This window comes from Schistocerca cancellata, chromosome 3, assembly GCF_023864275.1.
Source record: "Schistocerca cancellata isolate TAMUIC-IGC-003103 chromosome 3, iqSchCanc2.1, whole genome shotgun sequence".
Taxonomy (NCBI): Eukaryota; Metazoa; Arthropoda; class Insecta; order Orthoptera; family Acrididae; genus Schistocerca; species Schistocerca cancellata.
The window spans coordinates 939,437,234-939,454,658 of NC_064628.1; the positions used below are offsets into that span (position 1 = coordinate 939,437,234).

A 17,425-nucleotide genomic window follows, 5' to 3' on the forward strand; every position below is an offset into this window, starting at 1 on the left:
ACAGTGTCTGTAACCTACACAGGTATATAGAAAATTATGACTTCTTGTATATTGCACAGTCCAAATATAAATTCATGATTAGTTATATTCTAGTAAAGGTTGTTTAAATTTGACAAAAAATGCACTATAAATTAAATAGTGAAAATTCCAAGTTTGAATATCAACAATATAAAGAAAAGGATTAATTGCTACTCACCATATGATGGGATAGCAGGGTATGGAGGGGGGAAGAGAAGATGTCTGGTAGAGCATTGAGCAATCAGGGACTAGATGGAGTCACGATAAGACTGCCACTCGGTACAGTGTTGGGAGATTATTGTGGGGGAGTAGCAAATGAGAGGAGCAGGGAAAGGAAAAGATGGGTGGGTATGTTGGGTGAGGTTGGCACAAAATGAGGGTGAGGGGATGTGAATAGGGATGAGGTGATAAGAGAGAGGGGATGGAAACTGGTGGGCTTAGTTTGAGGCTGGGATCTACATCTACATTTATATTCTGCAAACCACTCTGAAGAGCATGGTAGACGATGTGTCTCACTGTACCCTTACTAGGGTTTTTTCCCATTCCTTCATATAGGGACCGTGGAAAGAATGATTGTTTGAATGCCTCTGTTTGTGCTGTAAATGTTCCAAGCTTGCCCTCATGATCCCTATGTGAGCAATATGCAGGGTGTTGTAGTATATTCCTAGAGTCATCATTTAAAGCCGTTTCTTGAAAAGATTTTCTCGGGGTAGTTTACATCTATCTTCAAGAGTCTGCCAGTTCATTTTCTTCAGTATCTCTTTATACTCTCCCATGGATCAAACAAACCCTCTCTGTATATGTTCAATACCCCCTGTTAGTCCTGTTTGGTACTGGTACCACACATGTGACCAATATTCTAGAACCGGTCACACAAATGATTTGTAAGCAATCCCCTTTGTAGACTGATTGCGCTTCCCCAGTATTCTACCAATAAACTAAAGTCTAGCACTTGCTTTACTCATGACTGAGCCTACTTGATCAGTCCATTTCGTATATCCACAAAGTGCTATAATCGGGTATTTGTACGGGTTGGCCGATTCCGCACCACTTTGAAATGTTAAAAACTGACTGAATATTTATGCAGCTTCTATCAGACAATATTTCATTATAGATAACTGAATTGTCTGCTAAAAGTCTGCGGTTACTATTAACATTGTCTGCAAGGTCGACAATCTGCAACATAAACAACAAGGATCACAACACACTTCCCTGTGCCCATCTGAAGTACTTCTACAACTGACAATGATTCTCCATCCAAGAAAAAATGCTGCATCCTCCCTACATAAAAGTCCTCAATCCAGTCACAGATTTCACTTGAGACTCCATGTAATCATACTTATGACAATAAGCATAGGTGTAGCACTGAATCAGACGCTTTTTGAAAATCAAGAAATACTGCATCTACCTGCCTCTATTGATCCAAAGCTTTCAGTGTGTCATGTGAGAAAAGAGTAAGTTGTGTTTCATGTGTTTGATATATTTTGAATCAATACTGGTTGGCATATACGAGGTTGTTCTGTTCGCGATATCTCATTATACCTCATTATGTTGGCGCTCAGAACATGTTCTGAGATTTTATAACAAATCGATGTCAAGGATATTGGACAGTATTTTTGTGGATCACTTCTACTACCCTTCTTGTAGACGGGTGTGACCTGTGCTTTTTTCCAAGAACTGGGCAAGGCTTTTTGTTCAAGGGATCTACAGTAGGTTATAGTTAGAACAATGGCTAACTTAGCCCCAGATTCAGTATAGAATCTGTTAGAGATTCCACCAGGCCTTGGAGGTGTGATCAGTTTTAATAATTACAGCTGTTTCTCAACACTGCTAATCATAACACTTATTTCACTCATCTTTTCAGTGGTAGGAGGATTAAATTGACACAATTCGGCTGGGTTTTCCTTTGCAAAGGGGCTTTTGAAAGCAGAATAAAGCATTTCAGCTTTTGCTTTGCTGCCCTCAATTTCAGTTCTTGTCTCATTCACTATGGACTGGACACTAACTTTGGTGCCACTAACAGGCTTTACATTGACCATAATTTCTTTGGGTTTTGTGAACAATCATTTGACAATATTCTGCTACGTTAGTTATTGAAGGCTTAACACATTGCTGTCTTGACAGCCAAGCACATTTTATTCAGCATCTCTCTGTCTATAGTTCTATGCTTTTGTTTTTCATCTATTATGCAGTGATCTCTACTTCCTTAGAAGTTTCCTTACAGTGACTGTGTACCATTGAGGGTCCCTCCAGTTATGAGCTGTTCTACTAGGTACATATTTTTCCAGTGCATGGTCAACCATTCTTTTAAACTTGAGCCATAGCTCCTCAACATGCTTCTGCTCTGCACTGAAAGTTTCAAGTTCCTCATTGAGATATGACACTACTGATTGTTATCTATTTTACTGAATATAATATCTTTCTGCTTGTTTTAGCTGTCCTTTGTTCTTTGTTAATCACTGTTGCCTCAACTGCATCATGTTCACTGATACCAGTTTCAGTGTGGACGTCCTGAAAGAGGTCAGGTCTGTGTGTTGCCATTAGATCCTGTATACTTGTATCATGAGTGGGGTTTCGAGTTATCAGTTTTAGGTAGTTTTCAGAGAAAGTATTTAGTGACATTTCACAGTATGTCTTGTCACACCCACCACTAACAAAACTGTAACTATCCCAATTCATTGTTGGATGGTTAAAATCTCCTCCAGTGATAACAGGGAACTTACGTACAAGTGAACTGAGGTTTTCTCTAAAGTTTTCAGTTACATCGGGAGATGAGTCTGTGGGTAATAGAAGGATCCAATTATCATTTTATGCCCATTACTGATAGTGGGTCTTGCCCCAACGATCTGATTTGAGTTTCTCGTCTATTGTGACAAATACACCATCTTCATTTTCCATTTGCCTATTCTTTTGATACACACTTAATTTGTCCCCAAAAATCTCACTGCTATGAAATTCAGGCTTCAACCAGCTTTCTGTACCTAGTATTATGCGAGCTTCACTGTTTTTTCAGGAGCGCCTCAAACTCTGGCACTTTGTTGCAAATGATTCATCAGTTAACCATTAGGATTTTAATATTTTCGCCTGTGGAAGGATTTCTTTTGATCTTACACTGATACTTCTGGGTTTCAAACAGCTATCGCTATCTAGATTGGATAGAGAGTTGCCTAATCTAAAAAATCCTTGTGTGCATCCCACCACAGTTAGCAACCATAGTAGCAGCCTCCAATGTGTATCCCTTCACTGTGCATCACGTGACTGGAAAGAGAACTTTCTTGAAGGTTTGTGTGACCTACTCGATTCTGATGTTCAGTGGTAATTTAGTTTTATTGCCTTGTCTCATGGTGTCTGACTTTTCTGTCTTCTTGGTTTGTCTTTTCCCATCATGTCTACAGATTCATGTTTAACATACAAAAGCCAGACATCTTTATAGTACCACTTCACACGCAATATATGTAACAGGACAACCTCTCGTGTTGTCTATGGCTCCTCTTCCCCCCCCCCCCCCCCCCCCTAAAGGGGATGTCCTGAGACATGTTCTATTATGTTTTGTCTTAAGTGCCTACAACATTTGTCTGGCTGTGTGAGAAAAAGTACCGCCATAGCTGTACCTTGAGAATGTCCTCATTGTCTCACACGACCAGTTTCAGCAGCACAATACCGCCATCCTCAGGCCCCACCACTGCCAAAAGAGTATCAAATTTCCTTGGTGCACTTATTGTGGGGTCAGTGTTACTAGTATACATGGGATAGCTTTCCTCAGGAATTTCTGCTCAACACTGTGTTGTTTGGGAGACAACATGGTGTCAAGTAGAGACTCCTGTCGAAAGCTAGCCCTCGTACACTATACCCATTCACTGAAACAAGAGACGTATTGTAAACACGGCAAGGCGCGTGACCACAGCGGTGCCGTCGAGGGGTGTACAAGGCAGGGGCGTCAGAAATTAAATAATTAAAGTCGTGTTTTTTATAATTTGGCGCCTGAACATGATAAAGTGATCCGAGAACTACCTTCTGACAACTTTTTTTACATTACATTAAAATTTTATGTCACTGAAAAAGAGAAATATTTAAGCTTTCAGGAAAAGTTGTTTTTTCGCGTTACTCTATATTTATCACGCCATATCTGCTAAACTGTGTGTCTCACAGCAAAATAATTTTATAATTGCCTTCAGTACTATATGTTGATGACGTCTGCAAATTTTCTGCCCAATAGAGTCAGTAATAGTGAAGTAATAAATTAAAATCTCACGTCTGATGCAGAACTTTTACCAAATCATCATCCGAAATATAGTAAGCGACAAACTTTTCCCCTTTGAATTTTTTTGTGGGGGTGTAAGCGAGAAAAGTTGTATACCTGGAAGAATCCTGGAGATACTAGTAGGTATCAGATAGATTATATAATGGTAAGACAGAGATTTAGGAACCAGGTTTTAAATTGTAAGACATTTCCTGGGGCAGATGTGGATTCTGACCACAATCTATTGGTTATGAACTGCAGATTGAAACTGAAGAAACTGCAAAAAGGTGGGAATTTAAGGAGATGGGACCTGGATAAACTGAATGAACCAGAGGTTGTAGAGAGTTTCAGGGAGAGCATAAGGGAACAATTGACAGGAATGGGGGGAAAGAAATACAGTAGAAGAAGAATGGGTAGCTCTGAGGGATGAAGTAGTGAAGGCAGCAGAGGATCAAGTAGGTAAAAAGACGAGGGCTAATAGAAATCCTTGGGTAACAGAAGAAATATTGAATTTAATTGATGAAAGGAGAAAATACAAAAATGCAGTAAATGAAGCAGGCAAAAAGGAATACAGACGTCTCAAAAATGATATCGACAGGAAGTGCAAAATGGCTAAGTAGGGATGGCTAGAGGACAAATGTAAGGATGTAGAGGCTTGTCTCACTAGGGGTAAGATAGATACTGCCTACAGGAAAATTAAAGAGACCTTTGGAGAGAAGAGAACCACTTGTATGAATATCAAGAGCTCAGATGGCAACCCAGTTCTAAGCAAAGAAGGGAAGGCAGAAAGGTGGAAGGAGTATATAGAGGGTTTATACAAGGGCGATGTACTTGAGGACAATATTATGGAAATGGAAAAGGATGTAGATGAAGACGAAATGGGAGATAAGATACTGCGTGAAGAGTTTGACAGAGCACTGAAAGACCTGAGTCGAAACAAGGCCCCGGGTGTAGACAACATTCCATTAGAACTACTGATGGCCTCGGGAGAGCCAGTCATGACAAAACTCTACCATCTGGTGAGCACGATGTATGAGACAGGCGAAATACCCTCAGACTTCAAGAAGAATATAATAATTCCAATCCCAAAGAAAGCAGGTGTTGACAGATGTGAAAATTACCGAACTATCAGTTTAATAAGTCACAGCTGCAAAATACTAACGCGAATTCTTTACAGACGAATGGAAAAACTGGTAGAAGCCGACCTCTGGGAAGATCAGTTTGGATTCCGTAGAAATATTGGAACACGTGAGGCAATACTGACCTTGCGACTTATCTTAGAAGAAAGATTAAGAAAAGGCAAACCTACGTTTCTACCATTTGTAGACTTAGAGAAAGCTTTTGACAATGTTAACTGGAATACTCTCTTTCAAATTCTGAAGGTGGCAGGGGTAAAATACAGGGAGCGAAAGGCTATTTACAGTTTGTACAGAAACCAGATGGCAGTTATAAGAGTCGAGGGGCATGAAAGGGAAGCAGTGGTTGGGAAAGGAGTAAGACAGGGTTGTAGCCTCTCCCCGATGTTATTCAATCTGTATATTGAGCAAGCAGTAAAGGAAACAAAAGAAAAATTCGGAGTAGGTATTAAAATCCATGGAGAAGAAATAAAAACGTTGAGGTTCGCCGATGACATTGTAATTCTGTCAGAGACAGCAAAGGACTTGGAAGAGCAGTTGAACGGAATGGACAGTGTCTTGAAAGGAGGATATAAGATGAACATCAACAAAAGCAAAACGAGGATAATGGAATGTAGTCAAATTAAGTCGGGTGATGCTGAGGGAATTAGATTAGGAAATGAGACACTTAAAGTAGTAAAGGAGTTTTGCTATTTAGGGAGTAAAATAACCGATGATGGTCGAAGTAGAGAGGATATAAAATGTAGACTGGCAATGGCAAGGAAAGCGTTTCTCAAGAAGAGGAATTTGTTAACATCAAGTATAGATTTAATTGTCAGGAAGTCGTTTCTGAAAGTATTTGTATGGAGTGTAGCCATGTATGGAAGTGAAACATGGACGATAACTATTTTGGACAAGAAGAGAATAGAAGCTTTCGAAATGTGGTGCTACAGAAGAATGCTGAAGATAAGGTGGGTAGATCACGTAACTAATGAGGAGGTATTGAATAGGATTGGGGAGAAGAGAAGTTTGTGGCACAACTTGACTAGAAGAAGGGATCGGTTGGTAGGACATGTTTTGAGGCATCAAGGGATCACAAATTTAGCATTGGAGGGCAGTGTGGAGGGTAAAAATCGTAGAGGGAGACCAAGAGATGAATACACTAAGCAGATTCAGAAGGATGTAGGTTGCAGTAGATACTGGGAGATGAAGAAGCTTGCACAGGATAGAGTAGCATGGAGAGCTGCATCAAACCAGTCTCAGGACTGAAGACCACAACAACAACAACAAGCGAGAAAAGTTTCATAAAGGTTTGAATTTAATTTTGTAGTTTGTTCGAATGCGATGGGTGCAACCGTTTGTCCTTTATGAGCGATGCATTGTGCGGTTTGCAGGCGCGGCACTCAGTCAGCGTGGCCGTCTCAGTTGCTGGTGTGAGCTCGTTAGTGGGTGTTGTACAGCGGCGATTTCAGGATATCTTAAATTCATCTGTAAAGATGCTTGAAAGACTAGTTGTTGATTATTAGAGTAAGTATATGTGTTTGTAGTCAGGCTGAGCATTCACTGTTTTGCGCATCCAATAGCATCGCATGGTTTCTTATTTTATATATTCACTTATTTCATTAGCATCACATACGGCTGTCTTCATTATGTCATCCACGGATTCAGCAAGCGAGGTCGACGTATCGGTTCTGAGTCTACCAAAGAAGCGAGCAAAGAAGATATCATTAAGTTCTCCTGAGAAGCACATGGTGCTTAATGTGTATAAAACGGAACTGTTACATCCAGAGCAGTCGATGAGTGACATTGTTTCGAAAACAGCTGCAGCTACAGGTGTTGGACATTCTTCAGTGTATCGTGTGATGAGTGAGTACAAGGCCACACACTCTTTGAAGTCTCCCAAGAAAGGGAAATTACAACAGAAACTTTCTGAAAGTGTTGATGACTTCGATAGAAATGCGGTACGAAGGAAAGTACACGATTTTTTTTTTTTTTTTTTTTTTTTTTTTTTTTTTTTTTTTTTTTTTTTCCGTAAGGAATTGCCAACAATTGACAAAGTGCTTACAGTCGTGAACGTAGATGCAGATATGGGCAATTTTCGGAGAACTGCATTTTATAAGTTATTGAGAGAAATGAATTTCAAATATGTCTGGCGTGGGCGCGATAGCATGCTTATAGACAGGGATGACATGATTTTATGGAGGCGGCGTTATCTTCGACCCATTAAACGGTTGAGAGATGAAGGCAGACCCATTTACTATTTGGACGAGACGTGGGTGAACGCAGGACATACCCGAAGTTACGTCTGGGTAGACGACACTATAAATTCCTCAAAACAAGCGTTTCTATCTGCATTATCCACCGGAAGCAAGGGCCCATTAGGTATAGGGAAACGTCTGATTATCGCTTACATTGGCAGCAAAGCAGGGTTCGTTGAAGTATGTGTGTGGACTTTCGAATCCAAGAAAAGTGGAGATTATCATGAGGAGATGTGCACCGAAACCTTCGAGAGTGGTTTCAAGATGTTCTTCCTCGGCTTCAGGTATTGGTTATTGTTCTTGATAACGCGCCGTACCATTCTCAGAGGAAAGAAAAAGTTCCCAGTGCGAATTCCAATAACCACGAAATATCAGAGTGGCTAAAATCTAGAAACATCGATTTCGAAGACGGTATGTTGAAGAAAGAACTTTTAGATATAGTTAAAAATCACAGAACAGTGCACAACGAATATGCAATAGATGAAATGGCGAAGAATGCAGGGAAAACTGTTCTCAGAATTCCTCCATACCACTGTGAATTAAACGCCATCGAGTTAGTGTGGACAGAATCAAAGGCTATTTTGCAGCGAAAAACAAAACATGCAAAATGCCGGAAGTTAAAGTACTGCTAGAAGAAGCAGTAAGAACAGTGACTGCAGAGGATTGGAGCAAGTGTGTCCTCCATGTCGTAGAAAAAGCGGAAACTCAAATGTGGAAATTAGACTGCATTATAGAGGAGAGAGAGGAGCGGTTTGTTATAAACCTCAATGAAAACAGTTCGACAGAGTGAACCTTGTTTCGTCCTGAATCATTATTATTACTGGTATTGTTATTAAAATTAACAATTAATTGTGTTTGAATGGAACGTTTTGTTAGCAACCTGAATGAAAATAAATCTGCTTCGACATAATGAACTCAGTTTAACATTATTTTAACATTATTGTTAAATTTATTTCGTACGTTGTTGCTCAGGTTTCTCACGGTCCGCTGTGACAGCTCGGCAGCCAGCCGAAAGCCGCCAGCTGCAAAGCGTGCGCCAAGGATTTTCCACACCCCTATGTATCATGTGAACACTGAATGCTTTCTCTGGAAACGAGCGTAGTCACTCACGTGACACTGTTTGTGTTTCGTCCCAGCTCTCGGTGAACAGACTGTAGTAACAATGACCCCACAATAAATGCACCAAGGAAATTTGATACTCTTTTGGCAGTGGTGGGGCCTGAGGATGGTGGTATTGTGCCGCCGAAACTGGTTGTGTGAGACAATGAGGACATTCTCAAGGTACAGCCGTGGTGGCACTTTCTCTCACACATTTCATCAGCTGAAGTCCCTCGTCCATGCAGTAGGATGGACATCCGTAATTTGTCTAGTTGTTTGTCGGTCTTGTAAATAAGTCAAGGGAAGAATGCCAGTTATCCATAAGTAATGTGCAACCTTTATCCAACTATGGTTTACACATTTTAGCACTATATTTGTACTGCCTAGAAAGGTAGGACCTGTCACGTCATCACCGGTATAAATTTTGAAAGAGAGGCAGTAACCAGAACTAGATTCACAATTTTTTAGACCTGTACACGATATGTTGCCCGTGTATGGATATTGCGTTGAACATAAGAAAGGCAGCCTCTGAAGTTCATTAGACTTTTTTCTACAGCTGTGTCCTGGTAAGGAAAGTATAATTCAAAAAATTTAAAAGAAAATACTAAATGATGGGCCCTACTTTTTTCTGTATATCACTTCAGTCTGCTTTCTCTTCATCCATGATACAAAATAATATTGAATCCCTCTCTACTCATTGTGTCATGACAGATAGCTGTCTCCAAAGACCTATTTTTGTGCCAGTACAATTTCATTCTAGATTTTTGCAATAGTGACATCAGGATAAGTAATGCAAAATATGTCCTAATCTCATCCAGCATAATTTCAAACAATTTATCACCTTTTCAGCTTCTTTTTCTGTGTTTGTTGTTCAGTTGTTTTCTCGTATAAGCAATTTTTGTGCCGTCTTTATTGTTCAGTTGTTTCCTCACATAGACATTAGACTCATCAAAAATCTGTTTGAACAATTGCCCCATCCATATATTCTAAAAGTGTATAGTTCACATGCTGCATGTACATTTATTAAACAAATTTTTGTAAGCCCCACTTCAGACATAGAATGTAAAAGGATAACAGGGTTGTTATCAGTTTTTTTCCAGTCCCATTCACTTTGTTTAGTCTGTGTCATACTATGAACATGTGTTGAAGAGGCCAATGCACACTCATCATTATCATCACTTTTATCCATACATTCATAAATATATTTACTTTGAACTAGTGCTTGTGGTTCTTCATACCTGTATCACTGAAAGGCAAGTCACATACTTCATTATCGCTGTTGAAAAGAGTATCAGCAAGCCTTTGCAAACCCTCCTCATCACCACCACTAACTAATCGCTTCACTATGTTGGTTGTTTGGTGCGATCATCTGCCACATTATATTTGTGGCCGTGCTTCATTTTAGAATACTTTTAAGAGTCATCTATTAGTTAGAAATTGGACCCCATGCATTCATATAGTGAAGCTTGCGTTTCCAAGCTGCGCATGTCATGCAGTTTAAATTATGTAGTCATGTCCTGCAATCTACAACTCATCACAATGGTGATTGTGTTAATAGCTGTCAAATATTTTCTATTCTTCAAAGGTGATTTTTACATGCGCCTTTAAGAATTGCTTCGTACTGCATTAGAAAATTTATGTCTGGTTACTGACCTTCAAATCTTTTAATTATGAAGAAAATCAAAGAGGGCAGAGCAGCCTCATGTAAGTCATAAACAGCTTTGTTAGCTGTTTTTCCTTTTGTAGTGTTTCATATCATATAAACTAAAGTTTCTGTACACAGGACAGAAACCTTTCCCAGTGTAAATACTTAATTAGGAATTATTCTAGTCCTTCCAAACCACTAAAATTGAAAACAGTGTTTCTGTACTACAGTGTGTTTCAGGAAGAATAGTGAATATTTTAGGAGGTGGTAGTACTGACTAATTTGAATAAAACATTCTGTATAACATTTGTGCCATTTTTATTTGTTACAGAGCTACAGCTGTTACATTGTAACCTAAGCAAATAGTCACGGAATGTGTTAGACACAGACAAATGATGAAGTCCAAAATTGATTTTCGTTAATTCCAACTATGATTTGACTACACATTTGAATTCTCTTTGCAGCACTATATGTAACTCTTGTGAGGTCATCTTCACTTTCTTTTGCGAGGACAGCAAAGTTCATAATGTGAACAACGAACTCATCTCTTTGTATTTACTTTTTCTTTGTACACTTCATTTTTCTACCATCCCCACAGGCAAAAATTTGAAGAGGTAGGACCAGGGACGTAGGTGGTCAAGAAGTGTGACAGTTTATGCCAATCCATCTCCCGAGGGTGTTGTTTAGACGATGGGTCACCTAATGACTAGAATGTGCACATACCGCATCTCATATTTACAGGGAAGTGTTTTTGAAAACATGTCTCCACAAAAGCATGTGTGATTTCGTCAGACCACCAATGTGAGTTATGAGTGTCATTGATTCCGTAACAATTGGATTTGCAATTAGGATCGAAAACATTCCAATCATCTTTCTTCAGCTCCTTCTCGAAGATGTTGCATCTGCTGTAAATGATAGGGATTGAGGTCGTCTGTACATGATGTGCACCATATTCTGGTATGCGGAACACGGGTATGTTTAGAAATTTGCTTGTTGAAGGAACATCTTACTGTACTAAATTCCATACAATCAGCTGGCATTTCACTGCGATGACTTGCGTCACCAGTGGAGAGTCACATGACTGACTGGTATCAGTTCTACGATATCTGCAGTGTGACAAAGTGGCCAGCGTGCTCTGTTAAGGAGATCACTATCGTGCGTCACGAGCTTTATTATAATATTAATATGAATTATGCTATAATGTAATACATTCATTTGAAGAGTCCATGTGAAGATACTCTTCATTGTATTAAAACAAACTGCCCAACTGAAAGTCTTACCTCACACTTAAATTCCACTATATTACTAAAAAGACATTTAATACACTGCGGAAGTGCATTAAATACAAATGTAGCCATGAATCTAACTACCTTCTGTACTAATGTTAAGACCTTGAAATCTTTATGCACTGGTCTTTTTATATTACATTCATGTTATGCATCTTTTTTGATAAAAGAGAAATATTGATAATTGCAAGCTAGTTAGTTAGCAAAGGACATTATGTATATATAGTTTCAAATAGTTGTCAAAATACTGAATTTTTAATAGATGTTCTAAAGATACTATTTTCATTACAAAGGATTCCTTTGCTTGTTAGTGAATGGAAATATGGCAAATCAACAAATTTCTTCATGTTTAAATTATCTCCAGCTACATTGTGTTTGTTATAGAAATTTGTAAAATGAAAACAATTAATCTGTTCATATGTACAATTTATTGATTCATCTGCAGTAGTAAAAAAAAATAAAAAATAAATACACCTAAGACAAAGTTGAATTGGATAGAAACTATATACAGGTGATATACAGATATGTACAAATGACATTAAATAAGATGAGAGATGAAAAAAATATTGTTACACATGATTCATTGTGTGTTGTGTCTCTTTCTCATAAACATCCACACACCAGCCGATGCAGACAAACTCCCCCACTTTGCGACATCAGACATCTGCAAATAAATAATTTTATGTTAAAAATTTGCTATAAAACCACACTTACATGGAAGCAGTTTTTATTAATTAATATGTTTGTGCACTGTGTAGGAATTCATTTAGTTCAAATCATTTTGAGGCCTTAGTGTGTCATATTATGTGCATTGTAAGCAGAATAATTGTCTTGCTTGTATATAGATTATGTAAAATTAATGATGAGTCGGGAGGAGCAAGAACTGCATGCACATTTCTTGATGGACTTACTCTAACTAGGCAGCATCATTTCAGTGGATTCCATTATTCCATGTACAAATATTATTCCAAAAAGCAAACTTGCACATCTCTTTTGTTTCATAACATCTCATGTTTCTTAATTTTTCACACATATGTCCTAGAACAGCAGTTTTGTTTTCTTTTTCTTGTTTTTCTCTTTTTATTCCAGAGAGGTTTCTTTCTGTTTTATTAGTATGTTTCTTTTATCGTCAGTCATCGCTGTTTCAGCAGAGATAATACCTAGTATTTATAAGCTCAAAATTGAAAATAAATCTGACATGTACCTGAACTGAGAATAGTGTTTCAATATTTGAAAGAAATTTCGAGTTTGTATTAACTAGCAATAATGAGGAATAGGTTCTATCTGCCCTTTTTTGTGACTTCTTACATGTATGTCAAGCTGTCAAGAAGAGAGCGAAAAATGATGCAATGCAGACATTTGACTTGATGCCAAACACTGACTATTACTGAGCAACTTTGTTCAGCCATCAATAGTTACCTTTCCCATTTTGATATCATTTACGTAGATCAACACAGTATGCTAAAAGCATAACATCTAATGAAATGTCACTCATAGTGCTTCAGTATTAACTTTGCCGGTGAGTTTTCCAAAATTTTGTGGGACTTGATAATTAAAAAAAAAAATAAAGAATAACAAGGAAGCAGTTCATAGACAGTAGCAGCATTAAAATTAAAATAAAATTCAAATAAATATAATGTTGCAAAAGTGATGTTACTCCTTTGTGGGAGCAGCACAGAGAGTTATTGATGATACATAATTTTATAAGCAATGTATCTTATTACATCATAAACCTTGCATAAAAGTACAGAAGCTGTTATAAATAATCCCTAAAGTGGAAGATATGTGGTTCATGCACACGGAAATTATAAATATAAGCTAAACATTGAGTTACATATTCTTTTACATTGCTCAGCCTAGATTTTTAATTAACATTGCAACACTTTGAACTCATCAATGCTTTAGCCCATTGAGCTTTGATGTAATACCTAAAAATAGAAAAGAACTCATTTTTCAAAAAGGATAGTACTCGTCAAGAATAGCAAATTCTTCTAAAAACATTGTTACACTGTTTAATGTTAATTTTTAAAAAATATGTATTTATGGAGTATGAGGAACTTATGTTATCTTGTAGAGTGTTGAAGAATGGAATGGGGAATCGGATGTGAAGTTACATACAGAGTTTCTTGTGTGTAAAGCACTACCTCATTTAACAAGTCATTATTAAACTGAAGAAGAAAGACTTGAACTAAGGGTGACGCTGTACACATTTATTGTTCAAGAAACACTGCTTAATCACAAAATATTTGAATACTCCCTTTGTTTTGAAATATATTTGTTGGTGGTTTCAGAGTTAAGTGATAGTAGGCTGCAGATACAAGTTTTTGGGATACAGAATGTGTTTGGTCCTACAGTTTTTGCTGATAGTACTGTGACATTCCCCTCTGAAAATACTTTCTATCTGTGAAAAACATCAAGTTGTATTGTGATCCGGATTTGACATTAAATTGTACATCTTTCTGTATCTGACTGTATGAACCAACTCTCAGCATAGAAGAAAGCTCTTTGTGGACGATCTTGAACAGCTACCGACGCAAGTATTTTAGAAGTGAAAAATCAAATCCTTTGACCACTATATGGGACTGGGGGGTGGGGGTGGGGGGGGGAGTTTGTTATGTTCCGAATTTAATCTTGAACATAAAAATTACGCTCAAAACCCAAAATTTTTGACAGGAGGTCCTTTTTGCTTTCCATCTCACAAATAATGAACTTAATTAAAATAAAATTTCATACCTGTCGTTTGTCTGTCAGTTTTTCTCCATGTCGACACCAGAATGCAAAGTGTTCAGAATTATGCCACTTTCTGCTTTTGTGTTGAAGTGCCTGTAAAAATAAATAAAATTAGAAATTTATTCTTAACCTGCTATCATTTGTAGCAATTTTTTTGTAACAGTTTTATATTACATGTTCCACTCGTTGGACAACTTCTTCCTCACTATGATGCTGATGTGTTTTGTCACTGCTGTTGTTTATTCTGATCTGTGAACCTTCAGTCCAAAAGTTTTCCAGTGGTTCTCGTACTATTTTACCCATTACATTTGGTTCATTTGATGGCTTATAATATGCAACTTCTATTTTGTTTCCATCTTTGGTCTCTGTCAAATGAAAATTTTATAAGATAGCACTTAAATATAATACTAAAAGTGCAAAAACCAAATTATGTATATCACTTACTTGTTTTTATGCCAATACCCCATATATGTAAGGTGTCATTTTGCACTTCTATAATGTCACCACTTTCCATAACATTGCAGAAGACCCTTTTTTCATCACCTGATAGCCATTTAGATGTAGTCCTCACTGTGAACTTCATGGTTGACACTTTCCCGGTACCTGCACAAGTCATGTATCAAATTTCAGAGTGGACTGTGACTTCTAACACACCTATCACAAAAGACAGGCTATTGGTTCGGACCGGCTGACAAGCCTCTGTTATCAGGGAAGTGGTATATCTTATCTCTTACCCACACAACACAAGATTACCTCAATATTGCGTTATATCTAAAAGCAAAGAAAACTGCGACTTAATTAATGTGAAAAAGAACATGTGTCTTGCCATAGTAAACATTATTTTAAGCTCTAAAGTATGCAAACACAATTTGCTGCTTCATTTATAAGGATTTTAATTGTCCCAGATGTCTGTTCTCATTGCATCATTGTGATTTATCATGCTAATGATCCATGGAATTAACTGACAAGAATAGGTTGCATACTTTGTAGCCATATACTCTTTACTAACTACAAATAGTTTTCGAGCATTCCAGTAATAATTTGCCACTTTACAAAACACAGAATGTTATACATTTGCCACATTTTCCTCCTCCTGAGTGTGCTTATTGTATTGATAGTCATGTTAGTGTCTTTAACAACAATCGTGTAACAAGAGCAGTGCATTTTTTATTTGATGCTGTAATGTATTTTCTTTAATTAAGCATCGAGCAACTGAAGCCTTTTTATCATACATTTGTCAGTGATGTACAGTTACCAGAAACAGTTCACAAAAAACAGCCTCCACCTGTACACAGAGCACCCCTATTGTAATAGATTATAATAATGTTGCTATGTATTTATGAAAATAGCTCACCATTCATTTTTGTGGTCTTTTGTTTTCCTTTCCCTCCCATATTACTTTGTGTTCTTCCTTTTTTTGACTGAGGCAGCGCTGTGAAGGCAAACCTGCAAGAGAAAAATGTATAAGGTACTGTACACAAACAGTCCTGAAAACAACTGGTAGCCGTCATGCATCGCAGTTCTCTCTGCCACTCAACCTAGTTAACATCACTTAACTCAGACACACTAACAGAGAGGGCAAACATAACACTACATCTGTTACCTTCGAAGCTGCTAGCTGAATGAGAACTACATATCTCTTAGCATTCTATTTTCTGAATATTTCTTGTACATGCTGTAAATTACATTATTTAACAGAGTTCTATGTATCCTCATTTAATGCTGCCATTAAAAACAACTTTTTGAAAAAGTGCAATATGATTCCTTAGACACTATTTTGGAAACACTTTCCTACATTGTGAATTTGTAGAATGTTAAAATTGTTATATTTAATCCAATTAATTTTTCCAATGTTTACTTGGTTTTTCTTGGGGTGATACATCTTACATAGTACTTTACACAGAAGTCAAGAAAAAAATGTAGCCAGTTCAGAACATTCTGACAGTGTTGTAACTTACATATATATGTCCATGGTTAGTTCCACTGATAAACTGTAGTGTCTGTAACGATAAATTTATTGCTACTGGATGAACACAAGACACAAGTTTTCAATTAAACTGAAGCTAAAGACAAGTTGTCTTAATGCAGCCGCACATCTCAAAACCTGCTCTATCAATGAAGGTGTGTATTTAAGCAGATAGTAAAACTGAGATATCATAAACCGCCATGCATCAGATAACAGGATGCTATCTTAACTTTATAATCTGTACCTTCTAAGCGGAATTTAAGTATGTCATATCTTCTGTGTGTTTCAGGATAATCACCTTAGTCTTGTGATAGCGGTCTTGCATTTAAACTCATATTATAAGAACTGTATATATGTTCTTTTCTTAAATTATTTAAAAACTAGAAACTGAACATTAATTTGTATAATTTCAATGACAATTTGAAAAATCTTTTTAGATGTATATTTTTATTATATTCTATATTGTATTTTGGATTACTAAGTAACATGCATTTTTGTCTCTTTGTCCCATTAAAATTCAGACAGTTAATTAATTCAGTTGCATCAATCATTGTTCATATCTCACATTTTCGTTCTACATAAGTGATGCAGTTGTTGCTTGTACAGCACAGCCAAGAACTTGCAGTATTAACTTGTATGCAAGTCATTTAGTGCATACCTCTTAATCACTGTTTTTAGCTAAGGGTAACCTTTCTAAGTTCCAACAGTTACAGATCACATATCATGTGTACTATGTATACTAGAAAAGACTTTTTTTCTATTTCCAAAATATGAAAGTCAAATATGAAGTTTTTTTAAAGTACTTGCTTAGAATCTGGTAAGAAAACAAAACCCAGAGCAAGTACCATGAAACAGATTAAAAAAGATGTAAAATCTCAGGCTGTTAGAAAATTCAGATCTTTTATAGGAAGGTACTTGATTTCTTTGTTTTTGCTTGATCTTAAAAGGCTTATCTTGTTTGGTCAGATTATAAATAGGTACCTGTTTCCATCCAACATAGACTATCTCATTATTTCCAAATAATAATTTCCATAAACAATTACATATTAGTTTATTAATACTGTCCAGT

General features: G+C 37.1%; 2 protein-coding genes across 2 annotated transcripts in view; one reads left to right on the plus strand and one right to left on the minus strand.

The window, feature by feature from the left end:
* The window catches only part of LOC126176008 (pre-mRNA-splicing factor ATP-dependent RNA helicase PRP16), a 201,049-nt gene that overhangs the window by 90,399 nt on the left and 93,225 nt on the right, over window positions 1-17,425 (plus strand). The window lies entirely within an intron of this gene.
* Window positions 12,106-16,469, minus strand: LOC126176009 (uncharacterized). The gene is made up of 6 exons (XM_049923128.1): window positions 16,349-16,469; window positions 15,745-15,836; window positions 14,835-14,993; window positions 14,565-14,755; window positions 14,394-14,483; window positions 12,106-12,324 (listed from the first exon to the last, which is right to left on the minus strand). The coding sequence occupies exons 1-6, from the start codon at window positions 16,360-16,362 to the stop codon at window positions 12,241-12,243; spliced, it is 630 nt and encodes a 209-aa protein (XP_049779085.1). The 5' UTR covers window positions 16,363-16,469; the 3' UTR covers window positions 12,106-12,240.